The following is a 16,312-nucleotide window of genomic DNA, read 5'->3' on the forward strand; positions in this document are numbered from 1 at the left end:
TTCTGTTGTCACACTGAGGATGCCCTTTCGAATCCAGTCTCCTACCTTCACCGCAGAAGTACTGGCAAGATTTGGTATGCCATACCTCTGAAATACGCAGAGGCCTTCGACACGCATGCTGCCGAAAATGTTTTCAATAGTCGGCTGGCCCAGGACCGGCCTTCTGCACAGAGATTGCTGATGTGCAAGAAAACCATATTTGATCCCAGGGAACCGAAAAGCCGAGATATTGAGTGCTATCGTATTTGGCACAAGCTGTGTTCCTTTGTATTGACAGCACAAAACAAGGCGCGGCGAGGCGCAGGCGCGAGTCGGGCTCGCGGGCATCCTCCCGGAAGCGGAAACGAGAAGACGAGGTAGCGACAGTCGCAGGCCTCGTCGCAGCCCGGAATGACGCCGCCGTGTATCGAAGAAAATGATCACGGTCACCGATGACGGTAATGGCCGGGGTGACCGTGCGCGGCATTGGGACCGCAGTCATTTTTCTAATCATACATTAAGGTTGTCAGTCAAGTCACGAAAACGCGTGTTTTGGCGGCGAGTTTGCTCGGATTTTCTGAACGCAAATTTTTCAAACGCGATGGCAAAACTCACAACATACCGAAAACTAGGGGCATGGGAGTTTTCCACGAGTTTCACATCCGCCTGATCACAGCAGTGCCGGATCCACCCGTCTTGAAAAAAAAAAATGAAGTGGGGGTTCCGCTCTTTCGTCAGCACAAACGAGTTCCAGACTGCACGGGTCGTACCGGTTTGCGTCGTGGACGCCCGTATCGCTTCATCTGCGCAGAGTCCATAAACGGATCAAAGCGCGACAGGATCTGCCACAGATGCCGTCGAAGCAACCGCGAAAGATAGACAAGTAGAAGCTTCTAAAAAGCGGTCCTCTCCAAACGCCCCCCCTCAGCCTGCCAAGAAGACGAGACACATCGCCCTTTCGACGGAGAACCATTCTATCCTCGTGGCGAGCTACAATATTCGCTTCAGCGGGTATTCGCGCAGGTGCACGTGATCCGTCGGGCGGCACAACGATGCACCAGACTTGCGTTTGTTGCGGGCAGGTACCTTGCTGGAGGTCAGTCCGCTGAACTCGTGGAATTTTTCAATCTCGGGTTTACTTTACGTCCAGCGACTTCGTCGGCAAATGGAAAAAAAACAACGCATTATTTTACGGACAACCTTAGCGCAAGGTTCCATAGTAGTGACACGTCTATAAGTTGAAACCCAAGCAACCACTACCTCATGAGCGACGCTGTGTCGTACCAGTGCTTCCGCTTGCTTGTTCATGCGTCCTTTTCACATGCTGGGATAAATCCCACGCTCTGGTATACGACTTGTCGCAGTTTGGACAAATGAAGCGCTTCTTGTTGTGAAAGCTCTCTTCGTGTCGAACAAGCTCGTGCTCACTGAAATATTTCGCATCACATTCAGAATGCTCACATTCGAATGGTTTTTCTTTCCTATGCACTCTCCGCCAATGGCGTTCTTTTTTGCTTGGATTCGCAAAAAAAGCCTCACAGCCTGGCATGTCGCACTTCAAATGTCCGTGCCTCCCGCGTTCCTTGTAGCCTCGCTCTCGTCGCTTTAGAGCTTCTTCTGCAATCAATATCGATTCGACGCTAGAGCTCCTGTACTCCTTACCTATTTCCTTTCGTGGTTTCGATGATCGGCCCCTTTCCATGTTTGTTGTTTTCGGTAGCTTTTTTTACTTGTGGCGTTTTGAGTGTGTTCTATCTTGCAAGAGGATCGTAGTTGTGTGTCGTTTGAGGAAGACAAGAATTGACCCATCAGTATATATACCTGTCAAAGGCGTGCTAGTGTTCTATATATTACTTCTGTAAATGGTATCATCAACAGGATGGATGTTGCGAGGTATTTCCGGTCGCTCGCCCCTCTTTAGATATATTTGACAACGAAACCGGCAGTCAAATATATTTATTCGAGCACTAAAGAAAGAAACAAGGGATAAGAAAGAAATGCGACATTGACGACCTCTCAGGTGTCATGCAGGCTGACAGGTTTGCCATGTCACATAACAAAAAACCTGTCGTTCAGCTCGACAACAGAGACAATGAAACAGACTATTTTTTAGTCTTTCGGCTCATCCCGACCGCTACGCATGTCGAACATTTTTACTCGAATTGCCTCCGCACAATGGAGGCCCAAAACCAACATCCGAATGTGACCGACTATCTCCCCAGATTTGGGAACAGAAGACACGGAGCGGTTGAAAGTCAGCGTATCACACTCGTTTGACACAAGAATATTTGCAGGGTGGCGGCGACGACAAGGAAAACTTGTTTCTTTATAGTAATCGGTCCAGATAGAATCGTATTTCGGTTATAGAAGTACTAAATTGAACTACATTTCAAGCTCATGAACTCGCACTGTTTTGTTTCCACGGTAAACTGCCGAGATAGAAAATTCATAGGGCATCTCGGCATCGAAATACCACATTTCCATATAATTTTGCCTTGCCCACGCCGCCGGCCTTCAAACGACCTGGTGTCCAACTTGTGCGATATGCCGATTCTCGACCACTCCGTATCTTCTGTCTCCATACCGGGGGAGTTTTCAGTAGAGATTTTCATGGTACTTATGGGCGTCAAACACGCGAACATAGCACGAGTATGGCTGTTTGAAGTTTGTAGCGGGCGGTCTGAAAGAATAAAAAGTAATCGACTTGAATGTCTCTGCTGTCAGGCCAAAGACAAGTTCCTCGTTCTATCACGTGAAAAACGTAGCTCGAGTGAGACCTGAGAGGTCGCCAGTGTCGAATCTCTCCATATTAATGCTTGTTTGTTTCTTTTTTTGGGCTCGGATAGCTACATTCGACAACTGTTTTTATGTCAAAACACGACGAAAGAAGGGCAAGCGACCGGGAATGTCTGAAAAGAATCGTCCTAGGGGCTCATGTCTTTTTACAGAAGTAATACATAGAACACAAGCATGCTCTTTGACGAATATATATACCGATGAGTCAATTCTTGTCTTCTTTAAACGACATACAACTGCGATCCTCTTGTAAAATAAACATACTCAAAACGTCGCAAGTAAGAAAAGCTACGGAAAACAACAAAAATGGAACCGGGCCAATCATCGAGAGCACGTAGGGATATTGGTGAGCAGTACATAACCTCCGAAGTTGAAGCACTGTTTATTGCAGACGAGGCTCTAAAGCGACGGGAGCGAGGCTACAACGAACGGGGGAGGAACGGACTTTTGAAGTGTGACATGCCAGGCTGTGCAGTTTTATTTAAGTATCCTAGCCAGAAAGAAAGGCATTGGCGGAGAGTGCATAGGAGGGAACAGCGGTTTGAGTGTGGGTATTCTGGATGTGATGAGAGATTCTTCGCCGAAGCCGAGGTGAAGCGACACGAAAAGGGCGTGCATAATAATGGGACTGGCTTCAGTTGTCCAGATTGTGACAAGTCGTATGACAGAAAGTGGGAGTTATCCCAACATGTGAAAAGGAAGCATGAACAAGGAAGCAGAAGCACTAGTACGACACAGCGTCGCTCGTGAGGTAGTGGTTGTTTGGGCTTCAATGTCTAGACGTGTCATTGTTTAATAAAAATGGAACCTTGTCCTGAATTCTATGAGACTCCTTAGTGGAAAGCGGCCTTTAGTTGAACTTAGAACGGGAACGATTTGTTTTGGAGGCTCCAAAATGTCAAAAGAATGGAGGCTCCAAATTGGAGCGTCCATTCTGTTGACATGTTGCCATTGACACAATTTGGACCTTCGACTGCACCAAAACCTTGGAAATCTTGTATGAGCCTGACGTAAGCTGGGGCAAATCCCGCAAGGCGTATAGCCGTAGTCAAAGTAGTGTGCCAATCTAATTGCACCACTGCCTCGCACACTTCTACGATACGCACGCCAAGCGCTGTTGGTAGAAGTTTCTTAGCAATCCATGGCTGCAGCCCTGTTACAAAAGTGGCTATTATGGCAATTCGTTCCTTGCCAACAATTCTACGTAGTATATTTTGATGATGCATTTTACTTCCCTACTGTGCAGGTGCACGCACTAGTAGAACCAACTGGTGTCAATCGTGGCATTGCAATTGTGGTCCCTTACGTGAAGGTCCTCTACAAGTAGCGAACAGAGTGGCGGACTACACCAAATGAGTATGGCAGCCCTGAGGAGATTAGTAAGGTGTTGCACAATAAGACGGATGCTTCGGTACTGCGCGGTAGATGTCAGCAGTATAAATAGGATAGTAATTGTTGGTGATAAAGAATGGAGCTCTGGTAGCACAGACTCAACAAGAAAACCTTCTCACAAGCCTGGCCTCATTCCGTGCTCTCATGCGGCAAGCGCTGCAGAGCAGCACGGGCATGATGCAGAGCGCGGGGGGCGCTGCCTGTCGGCTGTAATTTGACGGAGGCTAACCACCCAATGAACTGGCGCTATGTCCGCCGGCATCATCGGTGATTGGCTGACGATGCCTTGCGACAGAGTAAGTCGTCATTTGTAGTTGATCAGATTCTCACCCCAGACGACACAAAATGGCTGACTACGTCGCCGTGGGCCGCATCGCCCCCCGCGGACAGCCGCTCCCGCTCCGCATCTAGTTTCCGCGATGCGATTCCACTTGCCAGGGCCCGGCGCCAGTCGCCGCTTGTACGCGACGCGCGAAGCGAAACACGCGATTGGGATAGCAAAAGTAAAGAAGGTTTAATGTTCATTAACCCTTCCGCCGAGTTGATGTCTCGCAACGGTGGGTACTCGTGCAGTCGAGCCACCTCACCAGCTCGGCGCCAACGCTAGGCTCTCCGCTCCTCTCCTCTGCCTCTTTCTCTCCCGCTACTCGCGAGGAGGGCCGTGAAGCAGACATGACACGTGTTGTACATGCACACGTGTGTACACGTATTCATCCTTCTTCTGTTGTGATTGGTGTAAGCTACCTCGTACAGTATGTGCAGATACAGTTTTCTTTTGCAGTCGGCATTGTTGGACCGCCTTGTTGGACACCGGACAACTCAAGCTTTCAGGCACCCACGAACCGCATCTCTTTCCCCTTCCAACTCACCTCACCACACCCTCAACCCTCCCTCCGAACACCTCGCACCTCGCACCCTCTTCCTTCCTACCTCATCCTGCCCACGCTCCGAAGACACACGCAACAGAAAACCAACATCCCAACCTCTAACCACCGTTCCTCGACTCTTCCCGCCACCTACCTTCCCACAAACCCCCCTTTCGCACCTCACAACCTCACCCCAGATCTACCCCAAAGCCCAGCTCCTTCTCCGCAGCCACCGTTTCCGTTTATTACTCACATACCAGTCCGCCTTTTCCCTTGTTATAACTCGTTATGGCCGATCCGTTTGGCATCGCGGGCCTCACCGGGACGGCGGAGCAAGTCGTCCGTCTTGTTATCGCTCTCATTGATCGCCACGACGCCTACAAGAACAACAACGACTTGGCCCTCGAGATGCTCGAGGCCTACAAGGCGCTGTCTAGGAATGTTAGGTTGTTGCGCGACGACCCACACCTCGACATCATACAGGACCCACATCGGGAAATCTTAAAAGGCAAGATTGACAGGGTCTCCGACTTTGTCAAAACAACTCTGACTGAACTCCAGGGTGAGCGAAAAGACCCCAAAGGCAAGCTCCGTAAATTTTCGAAAGCCGTCAGCGAAAGAGACATTCTTGTCGAGCGCAAGCAAGATGCAGCAGAACAGCGCAAAGAAGTAGAATCGGCAAGCGCTTACCTCAGCCTCTACGCCAAAATTGATTCCGTTGCGATCAACAAGGACGTATTCAAGTCTTGCGTGTGGGCGCCGAGAAACCCAGATTCCGTGTATATTGATTTGAAACTGCGACAAGGTCATGGGGCACAGGACACATGCGAGAGACAGCTCAAGGCGGCGGTACTACGGACTGACGGAAGCGCTCAAGTCGGCGCGTTTGCAGTGGGGCAGGGGGGTGTCGGAAAGACATGCGCGCTGCGGGCGATTGCACACGACGAGGAGGTAAGAGCTCGTTTTCCTGGAGGCGTGTACTTCTTGACCCTTGGACAAGATGCAAGCGTTGGGCGATTGATGCAGCAGTTTTGTCTTGCCGTCAACGCAACAAGAGGACATAGCACGGCCGAGAAGATGCGTGAACAGACGGAACTGCAGGAGGTGCTATCGTTGCTGGTATCGTGGTTTGGAGACCGGATATGTCTTTTCATTTTCGATGACGTATGGGCACGCAATGGCATTAACAAGGAAATCTTACAACAGCTGTCTGTTCTGGCAGGCAGTGGCACGGGCATAGGTGGGGCGACGAGCAGAATTATGTATTCTACTAGAGATAGAGACTTGACGCTAATTGGCCAATCAATCGCGTTCGGTGCGCGATTTTCTCGAGGATCTGATGCAGAGATGATGCTTCGGCAGGCTAGTGGGCCTCTTTGCGATGAAGAAAATAGCTCATGTTCCGAGGAGGCCATTCACGCGATTCACGCGATATTGGACATGTGTGCAGGACTGCCACTGGCGTTGAATGTTGCGGGAACGAGTGTGAAGTACATGAAGAGCCAACGGCGCACAGCAGATGTGTCGAGTATATGGCAATTGTATTTAGACAAAGTTAAGAATCGGGGAGGAATGTCTGGTGACAGCCCAGGTGATGGGTATTCTTCGCTGAAAGCAATGCTACTATCATCTATCGATATTTTGGAATCGAATTCGAAAGCCGCTGGAGAACAAACGTTCTCCAGCGGGTTATCGCATAGGGAAATGCACCGGGGATTGTGTGTGATGGAAAAGCAAGATTGGATTCCGGTATCGGTTTTGAAAGACTTGTGGGAAACAGATGATGAGAATGCAGCGGAGAAATTGGCAATGCAGATGAGTAATGTTGGTCTAGTAGACTTTGAGTACGGCCGCGGTTGTGCTGGGTTGCGTATGCACGATCTGACCTTGGATTTCACAGTAGATGAGGCAGATGCGAATGAAGGGTGTGCAGCTTGGTTTGGGAAAGTAGTGGACAAGTATAGCAGAGAGAGGGGTTTGGTTGCAGCAGCAGTGGAAGATGGAAGCTTGGATGACAACAGATTTAGAGAGGAGTACGTTGAGGAAAACATCTACCGGTTATTGATGGGGGCAGGACGATTGGAAGACCTGAAGAATTTATTGCTGAGTCCTGAGTGGGTGGTGAAGGTGTTGCGGCGGAAAGCGGTTTTGCAGTACGAAAGAGCTGTCAAGGATCTGCAAAATTGTTGGAGGCGGGGCGAGGGCAGGCGTGAAGTTGACAAGGATGCGATATCTGGAATGCAATTGGTGATGAAGGCTGCGCGCCTGAGTCTTCCTTTCTGCGATGAAAACACTGCCGGGATATGCTTTCAACTTTATGCTCGTATGATGTACAAGGCATCGTCATTGGAAAGTGTGCGGAGGTTCTTGTCGGACATGAAGGCATGGGCACCGGAACCATGGTTGTGTCCTGTGAACGAGTGCTTACACCGAGCCGGTGGAAATATGGTGGAAGTGTTTATGATGCCCGATCCGTACAGGGATAGATGGAGGGGATGGATAGTTTCAAATGTATCAGAACGGATGGATGTGGGTGAAATATTTATTGTGTGTGCTTGCAATACAGATGGGAGCGACGTAGCAATTCTCAGATTCTCCCGAGAGGAGCCTGTCGAAGTCGTGAATGTCGAGTGTGAGGGGCCGCAGTTAGTGCAGGATAGAGAAACGAGTGAAACCGTCGGGTCGGATACATTGGAGCAGAGTGAATCCATGCGTGAGTCACAACGCCCATCTACAGGGCCCGAGCAAGCAGAACAAGGATCAATTTTCAACCGAACAAGGCGATGGGTTGCGCAAACAGTGGGTTGTTTTGGGAAAATTTTAGAAACATGCTTGGGCTCAAGCAACATATCCGCAACGGCCAGCAATGATACCGCGGGTTCGCAGGCAACTAGTGCATCTGCAAGTGACAACGGTAGCGCCAGCGACGCAAGTGACCGATGGGGTGTCGTTGATGCACGTGTGTGTGGAAGCGGTGAACGAATAGCTGTCCTGTACGCAAATGATACGGCAATGGTGTGGGGCGTGTCGGAAAAACGAGCGATCAGCAGGTTTCAGGTCGGTAGAAGGTGGCAGTACGTGAGCTGTATGCTTTTGAGCTCGGACGGGCAGCTATTGGTGCTCGGGTACTCGGACGGAACTGTGCAAGTTTGGAGCGCAGACGAGGGTACGCAAGTCGGGGCTGCGATGTGTGGGGACACGAGTCCCGTTAGAAGCATTGGGATGAGCTCAGATTGGAAGTATTTAGTATCCGGGTCGGAAAATGGAACTATTCGAGTATGGGATGTGAGGGCAGGGTCACAGCTCGGGCAGACGATGACGGGGCACACGTACAGCGTGGACAGCGTTGCGATACGCGGGGATGGAGGACAGGTGCTATCAGGGTCATTCGACGAGACGGTGCGGCTTTGGGACGTGAAGACGGGGTCACAAGTCGGTAGAACTATGATTGGACACGAAAACCACGTGAACAGCGTTGCAATGAGCAAGGACGGAAAACGCGCAGTATCAGGGTCAGAGGACATGACGATACGGTACTGGGACCTTGAGACACAGTCACAAATTGGGCACCCAATGGCTGGGCATACGGGTGAAGTGCTCAACGTTGCAATGAGCGCGGACGGGGCAAGAGCTTTATCAGGATCCACCGATGGGACATTAAGGATGTGGGACGTGAAGATGGAATGGGAAGAGGAGGCAGTCAAGACTGGCCACACGGCCGGAGTGAGTTGCATTTCACTAAGCGAGAACGGGAAACGGGTTGTGTCCGGTTCGGATGACATAACGGTTCGGATGTGGGATGCACAGAGCGGTGTTGAAATTGGGAATCCAGTACCTGTTTCTCTGTCATATGTGACAAGTGTGGCGATGAGTGCGAATGGAAGACGAGCGGTGTCTGGGGATGATGGTAGGTGGATTCGGTGTTGGGACGTCGGGACGGGTGTACAAATCGGGGAGGCGAAGGTTGGGGACGGGCGTTATTTGAATAGCGTTGCGATCGACGGGGAGGGGAGGCTTGCCGTATCTGGATCCGAAGACGGTAGCGTGTGTGTTTGGGATGTGGAGAAGGGTTTGCAATTGCGAAGCGTGTTAACGGGCCATACGGGTGAGGTTTTGAGCGTTGCGATAAGCTCTGACGGGGCACGCGCAATATCTGGGTCAGATGACGGAGAGGTGCTACTATGGGACACGAAGTCGGGATCAAAAGTGTGGGACAGTAAGAGCGGCCACAGCGATTGTGTACGGAGCGTTGCGATGAGTGCAAACGGGAGACGAGCGATTTCTGGCGCGAGAGATGGGACAATAATGTTTTGGGACGTGGGCACCGGGCTGCAGGTTAGCAAGACGTTAGAAGGTGATGGAACTCTCATTGAGAGCGTCGCAGTATGTGCGAAGGGGAGAGTGGCTGTGTCTGGTTGTTGTGATGATGGACGAGTCGTGGTCTGGAATGCAGAAAACGGGTCGCAAGTAGGGGAAACAATGCTTGATCACAATGGGCGGGTGCAGAGTGTTGCGATGAGTGCTGATGGAAGCCGTGTCGAATCAGTGTCTTGGGACACTTCTGCGATTGTGTGGAACACGAAAACGCGGACGCAAGTCGGGCAAGCACTAATTGACCACACCAGCGATGTGAAAAGCGTTGCTATGAGTGGAAACGGAAGCCTGGTGGTGTCAGGGTCGGAGAACGGAACCGTACGGGTTTGGGATGCAAAGACGGGGTTACAGGTTGGCGAAGCTATGGCTGGCCACACAAGTGGCGTACATTGCGTGGCAACAAGCTCTGATGGGAAGCATGCAATCTCGGGTTCATATGACGGAAGCACCCGGATATGGGATCTGGAGAAGAGTTCAGAAATCACGAAAACCGGCCACACGGGTTCAGTACGTATCGTAATGGTCAGTGCCGACGGAAGTCGCGCGGTCTCTGTGTCAGGTGTAAACTCGATACTGGCATGGGACGTGGAAACCGGGCTTCAGATCGTCGGAAAAGCGATGACTAGTTACACTTCCTGGGTGCAGAGCGTTGCCATAAGCGCAGATGGGCGACGTACTGTATCTGGTTGCAGCGACGGAAGCGTTCGTGCTTGGGACACTGAGAGCGGAGCACAAATATGCAGCGCCTTACATGGACACGACGGAGACGTGCGGGGCGTTGCGATAAGCGCAGATGGAGAATGGGCGGTATCAGGGGGGGACGACGAGACGGTGCGCGTTTGGGACTTGCAGGCCGGAGCACAATCTGGCAAGACACTTACTGGACACACGGCTACAGTGTTTAAGGTGGCGATAAGCGCGGACACAAGACGCGTTGTGTCATGGTCTTGGGACGATACAGTCCGAGTGTGGGATGTAACCAGGGGCACTTGCGATAAGATCATGACCGAGATCAAATGGCAGAGTGCCTGCTTTCATTCGATAATAGCAGAGACTGATGCCAAAGTGAGCACTGTGCCCACTAGGGAGATGTTGGATGTATACTTAGATGACAACAACAAGATTATGTGCCGTCGAGAAGATGGTGTGGAAGTTGTTCTGGCACGGTTTGACGTCGGAACGAACAGAGAGGCATTTCAAGTCGATCACCGAAATGGGATTGTGGTTGCTGGTCTTAAAAATGGGAGTGTGGCGGTCTTGAAGCTCTTGTCTTAGAATACGACAACGCAGCATACGGTGTGGATCACGCCGTGTTGTGGCTCAAGCATGGTATGCACGAAGAGGGAAAGTCAGCGGTTTGGGGTTGACATGAAGGAGGGGTGGACATGAGAGGTTTTGGTTCAACACGGACTCACGTGGGTGGCAGTTGACGCATGCAGAGAAAAGGGCAATGACGGAGACGTAGTTGAAGCAGAGATGATAAAGTCGTCGAAGAGGTACACGGTACTGTGTGTTGAATGTCTTGAGTTGAATGTTGTTGCGTATTCGGTTGTGAGTTGGTTGAACAGGAAGACATAAAATAGCCTCGAGTAGTTCAGAGTTGTGTGGCAATAGGGAAGCGACGGAGATTTGATATTTCGTTTCGTGTGGGCGTTTACTGGGGTAGTGTTTACAGTAGTTGGTCAGTCTGTGCACTCATATGTACCTACCGTAGTGAAGGACTTGTGTAAGTAAGTCGTAGTCCTTGACTGCGGTAGGTACAGTGCATATGAGTGGACAGACTGACCAATATGAGAGCGGAGAGAAGCGAGATGCAACGTCGCAAAAACAGATGGAAGGCATCGTTTCCGTACGGTGCCTCCATTTCCACGACGTTTGGATCGATGCGCCAACAGACGGCAAAATCAGGAGGCTTTGTTCAGTTTGTTCAGTTTGTACAGGTAAGGGGCTCGGAGATGTTTGGTAAGGCATTTATTTCTCAGCGAGCTTGAGCTTGAGATAAAAGAAAGAGATAGAAAGTGATAGCAAGTGATAGAAATAGATAGAAGAGATCGATTTAATAGATACAGATGAAAAAGCAGGTGTGGTGGTGGAAATGGCGTGTCTGCGTGGGTGACACATGAACGCGGAGAACAAGACGAGGGGCAAAAAGCGCTCCACAAAAAAACAAACATCCAATTTTGACGAATCATTTCTGCGCATAATCCCCGTTCCACAACGATCTAACATCACGTGTACAACGCGCCATCATACAAACGCCCACGTGCCCCTCTCCAAGCGGCCGCGCCTCCCCTCGCCCTCCCACACCACACTGTAAAATCACCCTGCTTCCTGCGCAGCACTTCCCGCCGCGGAGCAGCGGCCGTGCGGCAGCCCCCGAGCGGGGGTCGGGTTCTCCCAACAGAGCTAAGACCCCAGCGGGGTCGGGCGCGGCGCACGTGACAAGCGCCGCTGACGCGAGGCGGCGCGCGTTAGGAGGGGGCGCCGCCGAAAGCCGTTCGCGCGCGGCGGAGGGAGTGGAGGGAGGGTTTGGTTTGTTTCTGGCAGGGGGCGCGGGCGACGACGGATGGCCGAGACGGCGCGCGCGCGCGCGGTGCCAGAAACACCCGCACTGGCGTCATTTCGCGCGTGCGACCGCTAAATCCGCTAAACCCCCTAATCCGCTAAACCCCCTAATCCCCTAATAAACCCCTAATCCCTCGTGGCCCGGGCGCACGGCGGCCGCGTGATTCCAGGAACACCGCGTGATTCCAGGAACACCGATACCCCCCGATCCTCTCGGGAGCGGGGGACGGCGGCGACTTTATTGTTCCAAGTGCTTGGCCTTGGCTCTGGATGGAAGCACAGGCCGCTATCATATACCTTACATCTTTATTTACAACAGAGCTAAGACCCCCGCGGGCCGCGCTGCGACGCGCCGGACGTGCGCGTGGGGCACAGTGCGCTTGCACAGGCGGGGGGCCCCGGCCGCGCGCGCACGCACGCGCTCAGGGCCGCTCGGCAAGTACACCTCGGCGGCAGGGGCGGTGCTGCTGCGGGGGCGGGATGTGGCTTGGGTGCTGCTTTTTTATATGTGGGGGACATGTGGTGCTGCAGGAGGGGGGGAGGGCTGCAGGGCCGGTTTCTACCGTGTCTGGGCGCAGCGGCTGTGGCACAGTGCTAATGGGGAGCGTGGAACGGCCCCACCGGTGGAACGGGTGGACCCCGGGGTAGATGTCGCGGGCCAGAGATGTCGCCAGCTCTTTTTTATCAATGCGCTATCTGCGCGCACATGTCTACAATGTCACTATCGTCATTGTCATCGTCGTCACCACCACGTCCATCTCTCTCTCTCTCCCTCTCTCTCTATTCGCAGCGGGTAGACCCCGGGTCGCTGGTAGTGCCACCCGGGCACGACCTGCACACGTTGGGCGACTTTCCGCGTCTGGCGATGCTGAACGTGTTTGCGGGGCACTCCTCGCAGAATTGCGCCCCGGTCTGGTTCTGGAACGTCCCGCCGAAGCACGGCTCGCACCTGGTGCTGCCCTCGAAGTTGACAAACGTCCCCGCGGCGCACGGCCTGCACGCCGCAATGCTCGTCTCCATGCGTCCCGTGCTGAACGTTCCCTTGGGGCACGGCTTGCACTCGCCCTGTCCGCGCTGGTTCTGGAACTCGCCCTGCCCGCACGCACTGCAGCTGCTGGACCCGCCGAAGCTGCGCGTCCCCTTGGGGCACCGTCGGCACGCCGACATCGACCGCGCCCCGACCGCGTCGCTCGCCGTCCCGCGCGGGCACGGCCTGCACGACGGAGATCCTTGCTCGCTGGAGAACGATCCCGAACGGCACGGTGTGCACGACGTCCGACCGGACGAGCTCGACGTCCCCGGCGGGCACTTTGTGCACTGTGACACAGCCGTCAGCCCGAGCCGGTTGCTGAACGTCCCGGCCGGGCACGCGAGGCAAGAGCTGGAGCCCGCCTGGTCCTGGTAGAAGCCCACGCGGCACGGCTCGCAGATGCGCTCGGCGGACCCGCTGAATGTACCCTTGGGGCAGTCGCGGCACTGTCCGATCCCCGTCAGCCCGAGCAGGTTACTGAACGTACCCTCCGGGCACGACTTGCAGACGGAGGACCCGACGCGGTCCTGGAACTGGCCCTCGCGGCACGCGTCGCACGAACGCGCTTCGTCGCTAGAGCGCGTCCCCTTGGGGCACGCCGTGCAGCCCGCGCGCGACATCACGCCCACGCGGTTGTTGAACGTCCCCGCGGGGCAGCTGGCGCAGCCGAACGCCCCCTTGCGGTCCTGGAACGTGCCGACGCGGCAGTCCGTGCACGTAGATGAGCCGGCGCGGCTGAACGTGCCGCGCGCGCACGGGCGGCATTGCTCCGCCTCCGTGGCGCTTGTCCGGCTGCCGGCGGTGCCCGCCGGGCAGTTCTTGCACATGGCCGACACCGTCTCGTCCTGGAAGGTCCCAACGGGGCATGCAGTGCACGCGCGGGAACCGGAGCGGCTGAACGTGCCGCGCGGGCAGGGCTGGCACTGCATGAGCGAGGTGAGCCCGACGCGGGTGCTGAAGGTACCCTCCGGGCACAGCTTGCACGAGCTGGCGCCCTCGGTGTCCTGGAAGCGGCCTTCGGGGCAGGAGGAGCACGCGCGTGCCTCTTCCTGCTGGTTAAAGGTTCCGCGCGGGCACAGTGTGCACTGGGAGATGTCCGCGAGTCCAATTTCGTTGCTAAAGGTGCCTCGCGGGCACGACAGGCACGACGCGGCGCCCTCGCGGTCCTGGAAGCGTCCGGCCGAACACGGGCGGCAGCGGTTCGCACCGAGGCCGCTGATGCTGCCCTTGGGGCACGCGCGGCACTGCGAGCGGCTGGTGGCGCGCTCATCCTCATTGAAGGTACCCGCCGGGCAGCGGAAGCACGAATCCTTGCCGCGCTCGTCCTGGTACGTTCCCGCGCGGCAGCTGGAGCACTCGTCGGCGCCGCCAGAGCTGAAGGTGCCCAGCGGGCACGCGTTGCAGGCGCCCTTGCCGGTGGCGCCGGTGCCGCTGAAGAAGGTACCGCGCGGGCACCTCTGGCAGTTTGACGAGCCGGTACGGTCCTGGAAGGTGCCGCTGGGGCACGCGTTGCAGGTCTCCCTCCTGCGGGTGCTGGAGGTTCCCTTGGGGCACGGCATGCACATGGCGACGTTGGTCAAGCCAGTCTTGTCGGAGAAGGTGCCGGAGGGGCAGGTCTGGCACCTAGTCGAGCCGCGGCCGGAGGCGAACTGGCCGGTGGGGCACATGGTGCAGCGGGCGTCGCCCTCCTCGCTGAAGGTGCCCGGGGCGCACTCGCGGCACGCGGAGGAGGAGTCCGCGCCCGACGACCGGTTGGCCGTGCCCGAGCGGCACGTCTTGCACGATGAGGAACGGGTGTTGTCTTGGAAGGTGCCCGGGGCGCAGGCGCCGCACATTGCGGCGCCGGGCGGCGAGAAGGTGCCCTTGGGGCACGCGGTGCAGGCGTCAACCGAGGTGGCGCCCGTGGACCCGTTGGCAGTGCCCGCGGGGCAGCGCTCGCACGAGCCGCCCTTGAGGTAGCGGCCGCGTGCGCATGACGGTTGCGACAGGCCTACGGTCACGGCGGAGAGCAGCAGGAGAAGCGGGAGCAGGCGTGCCATGGCTGTGTTGTTGCTGTGTGGGCAGTGGGACGGGGGGGGGGACTGCCGGTGAGTGTACAAGTGAGTGAGCGGCAGACAGCGGCAACATGGCGGACGGGGGCTGACTTTATAGCGACGCAGAGAGTTGGCGAGATGGCTGCCATGGCGGCATGTGCGTAGGTCGGAGCCAATGAGGCGGCATTGCGTGCCGCAGTGTCATCTAGTGGAACGCTCGGCGAGCCCGCGGGCGCGGAGAGGGCTGGGCTGGGCGTGCGCGTGCCCTACGTACGCGGGGAGGGGCTGTGTAGGAGGGGCGGGCGCAGCGCGTGGTGAACGCGCGGCGCTGATACGGCGGGGGCAATGTCGACGGGGCGCGTGGGCGCGGAGGAGATCTCCCCGCCGTTGGTTCATGGCGCGGGGCCGGGTCGCGCCGCGCAGAAGCGCGCGGGCGCGGGCGGAGGAGGAGCGCGCTCGGCGGCGGTGTTTCCCGGTGGGGTGCGGGTGCGGCGGGGGTGGGTCAGGGGGGTGGATATGGGGCCGCGGGTGGATGTCGGGGGGTGGAAAGCGAGCCGTTACGGTGTAAAGAGGGGCGGCGCGCCAGCGAGGAAATCCACGAGTAAAAGGCGCCGGCCAACCAACATGGGTGGGCGGGGCTTGCCCAACTTACATCTAACTCCGCGGGGGAGGAGGGGCTATAGTCAGATGGGGCTTTGTTAGATCGCGCTGGCCATGGGGAGGGTTGCGGGAAGGGTCGGGTAAGGCGGCGGTGGAGAAAAGAGGGTTGTCGCGCGAGGCGGGGCACGCGGGGATTTTCCGCGGCAAGCGCGGAGAAACATCTAATCGCGGGGCGCGCGCGGCGCTCGCCAGGCACGCCGACGTGTCACATCGCGGTGGACGCCCGCGGCCGTGCTCACGCGAGCTGCACCTTCCATCGCCGAGCCGCCGTCCGCGCGCCGGCCATCTCCCGCACAGCAGCTGGGCCGCGCCCCGCGCGAGCACGTGCGCCCGCGATCTTGAGCGCGAGCTTGAGCGCGAGATGTGCCGCTTCCGTAGTAGGGACAAGGTGGATGTGGCGGCACTGTTCAAGGGCTTGCCGACAGCCGTGACCAGTCCCGACCCCGCTGAAGAGGGTGGCGATATCACTCGCCACTGAGTCCTCGCCTGATTGGCGCCACGGTGGTCGGACCCCGGTAGTGCCTTGATTTGCAATACTTTGTGAATTGATCGATGGGAAGGGGAAAAGTACCGACCCGGAAGCTGCCGTCGATTATTTGTGCCAGTGTTGAATCGGG

At 55.8% G+C, this 16,312-nt stretch overlaps 3 protein-coding genes; 2 read left to right on the forward strand and 1 right to left on the reverse strand.

The window, feature by feature from the left end:
* The first annotated feature begins 5,321 nt into the window (after window positions 1-5,321).
* Window positions 5,322-10,682, forward strand: CHC_T00009235001 (WD40-repeat containing protein). The gene has a single exon (XM_005718822.1). The coding sequence runs from the start codon at window positions 5,322-5,324 to the stop codon at window positions 10,680-10,682; it is 5,361 nt and encodes a 1,786-aa protein (XP_005718879.1).
* A 1,877-nt stretch (window positions 10,683-12,559) lies between these two features.
* On the reverse strand, window positions 12,560-14,837 carry CHC_T00006689001 (hypothetical protein). XM_005718823.1 is given in 2 exon segments: window positions 12,560-12,752; window positions 12,753-14,837. 1 exon segment carries the CDS (start codon window positions 14,835-14,837, stop codon window positions 12,753-12,755), a length of 2,085 nt encoding a protein of 694 aa, XP_005718880.1. The 3' UTR covers window positions 12,560-12,752.
* A 137-nt stretch (window positions 14,838-14,974) lies between these two features.
* Window positions 14,975-16,312, forward strand: part of CHC_T00006690001 (hypothetical protein) — a 3,479-nt gene continuing 2,141 nt past the window's right edge. The window contains exon 1 of the mRNA XM_005718824.1: window positions 14,975-15,089. Within this exon, the coding sequence (XP_005718881.1) occupies window positions 14,975-15,089 (115 nt within the window). The remainder of the gene's footprint in view (window positions 15,090-16,312) is intronic.

The sequence above is a fragment of the Chondrus crispus genome, genomic scaffold (assembly GCF_000350225.1).
Source record: "Chondrus crispus Stackhouse genomic scaffold, scaffold_5, whole genome shotgun sequence".
Taxonomy (NCBI): domain Eukaryota; phylum Rhodophyta; class Florideophyceae; order Gigartinales; family Gigartinaceae; genus Chondrus; species Chondrus crispus.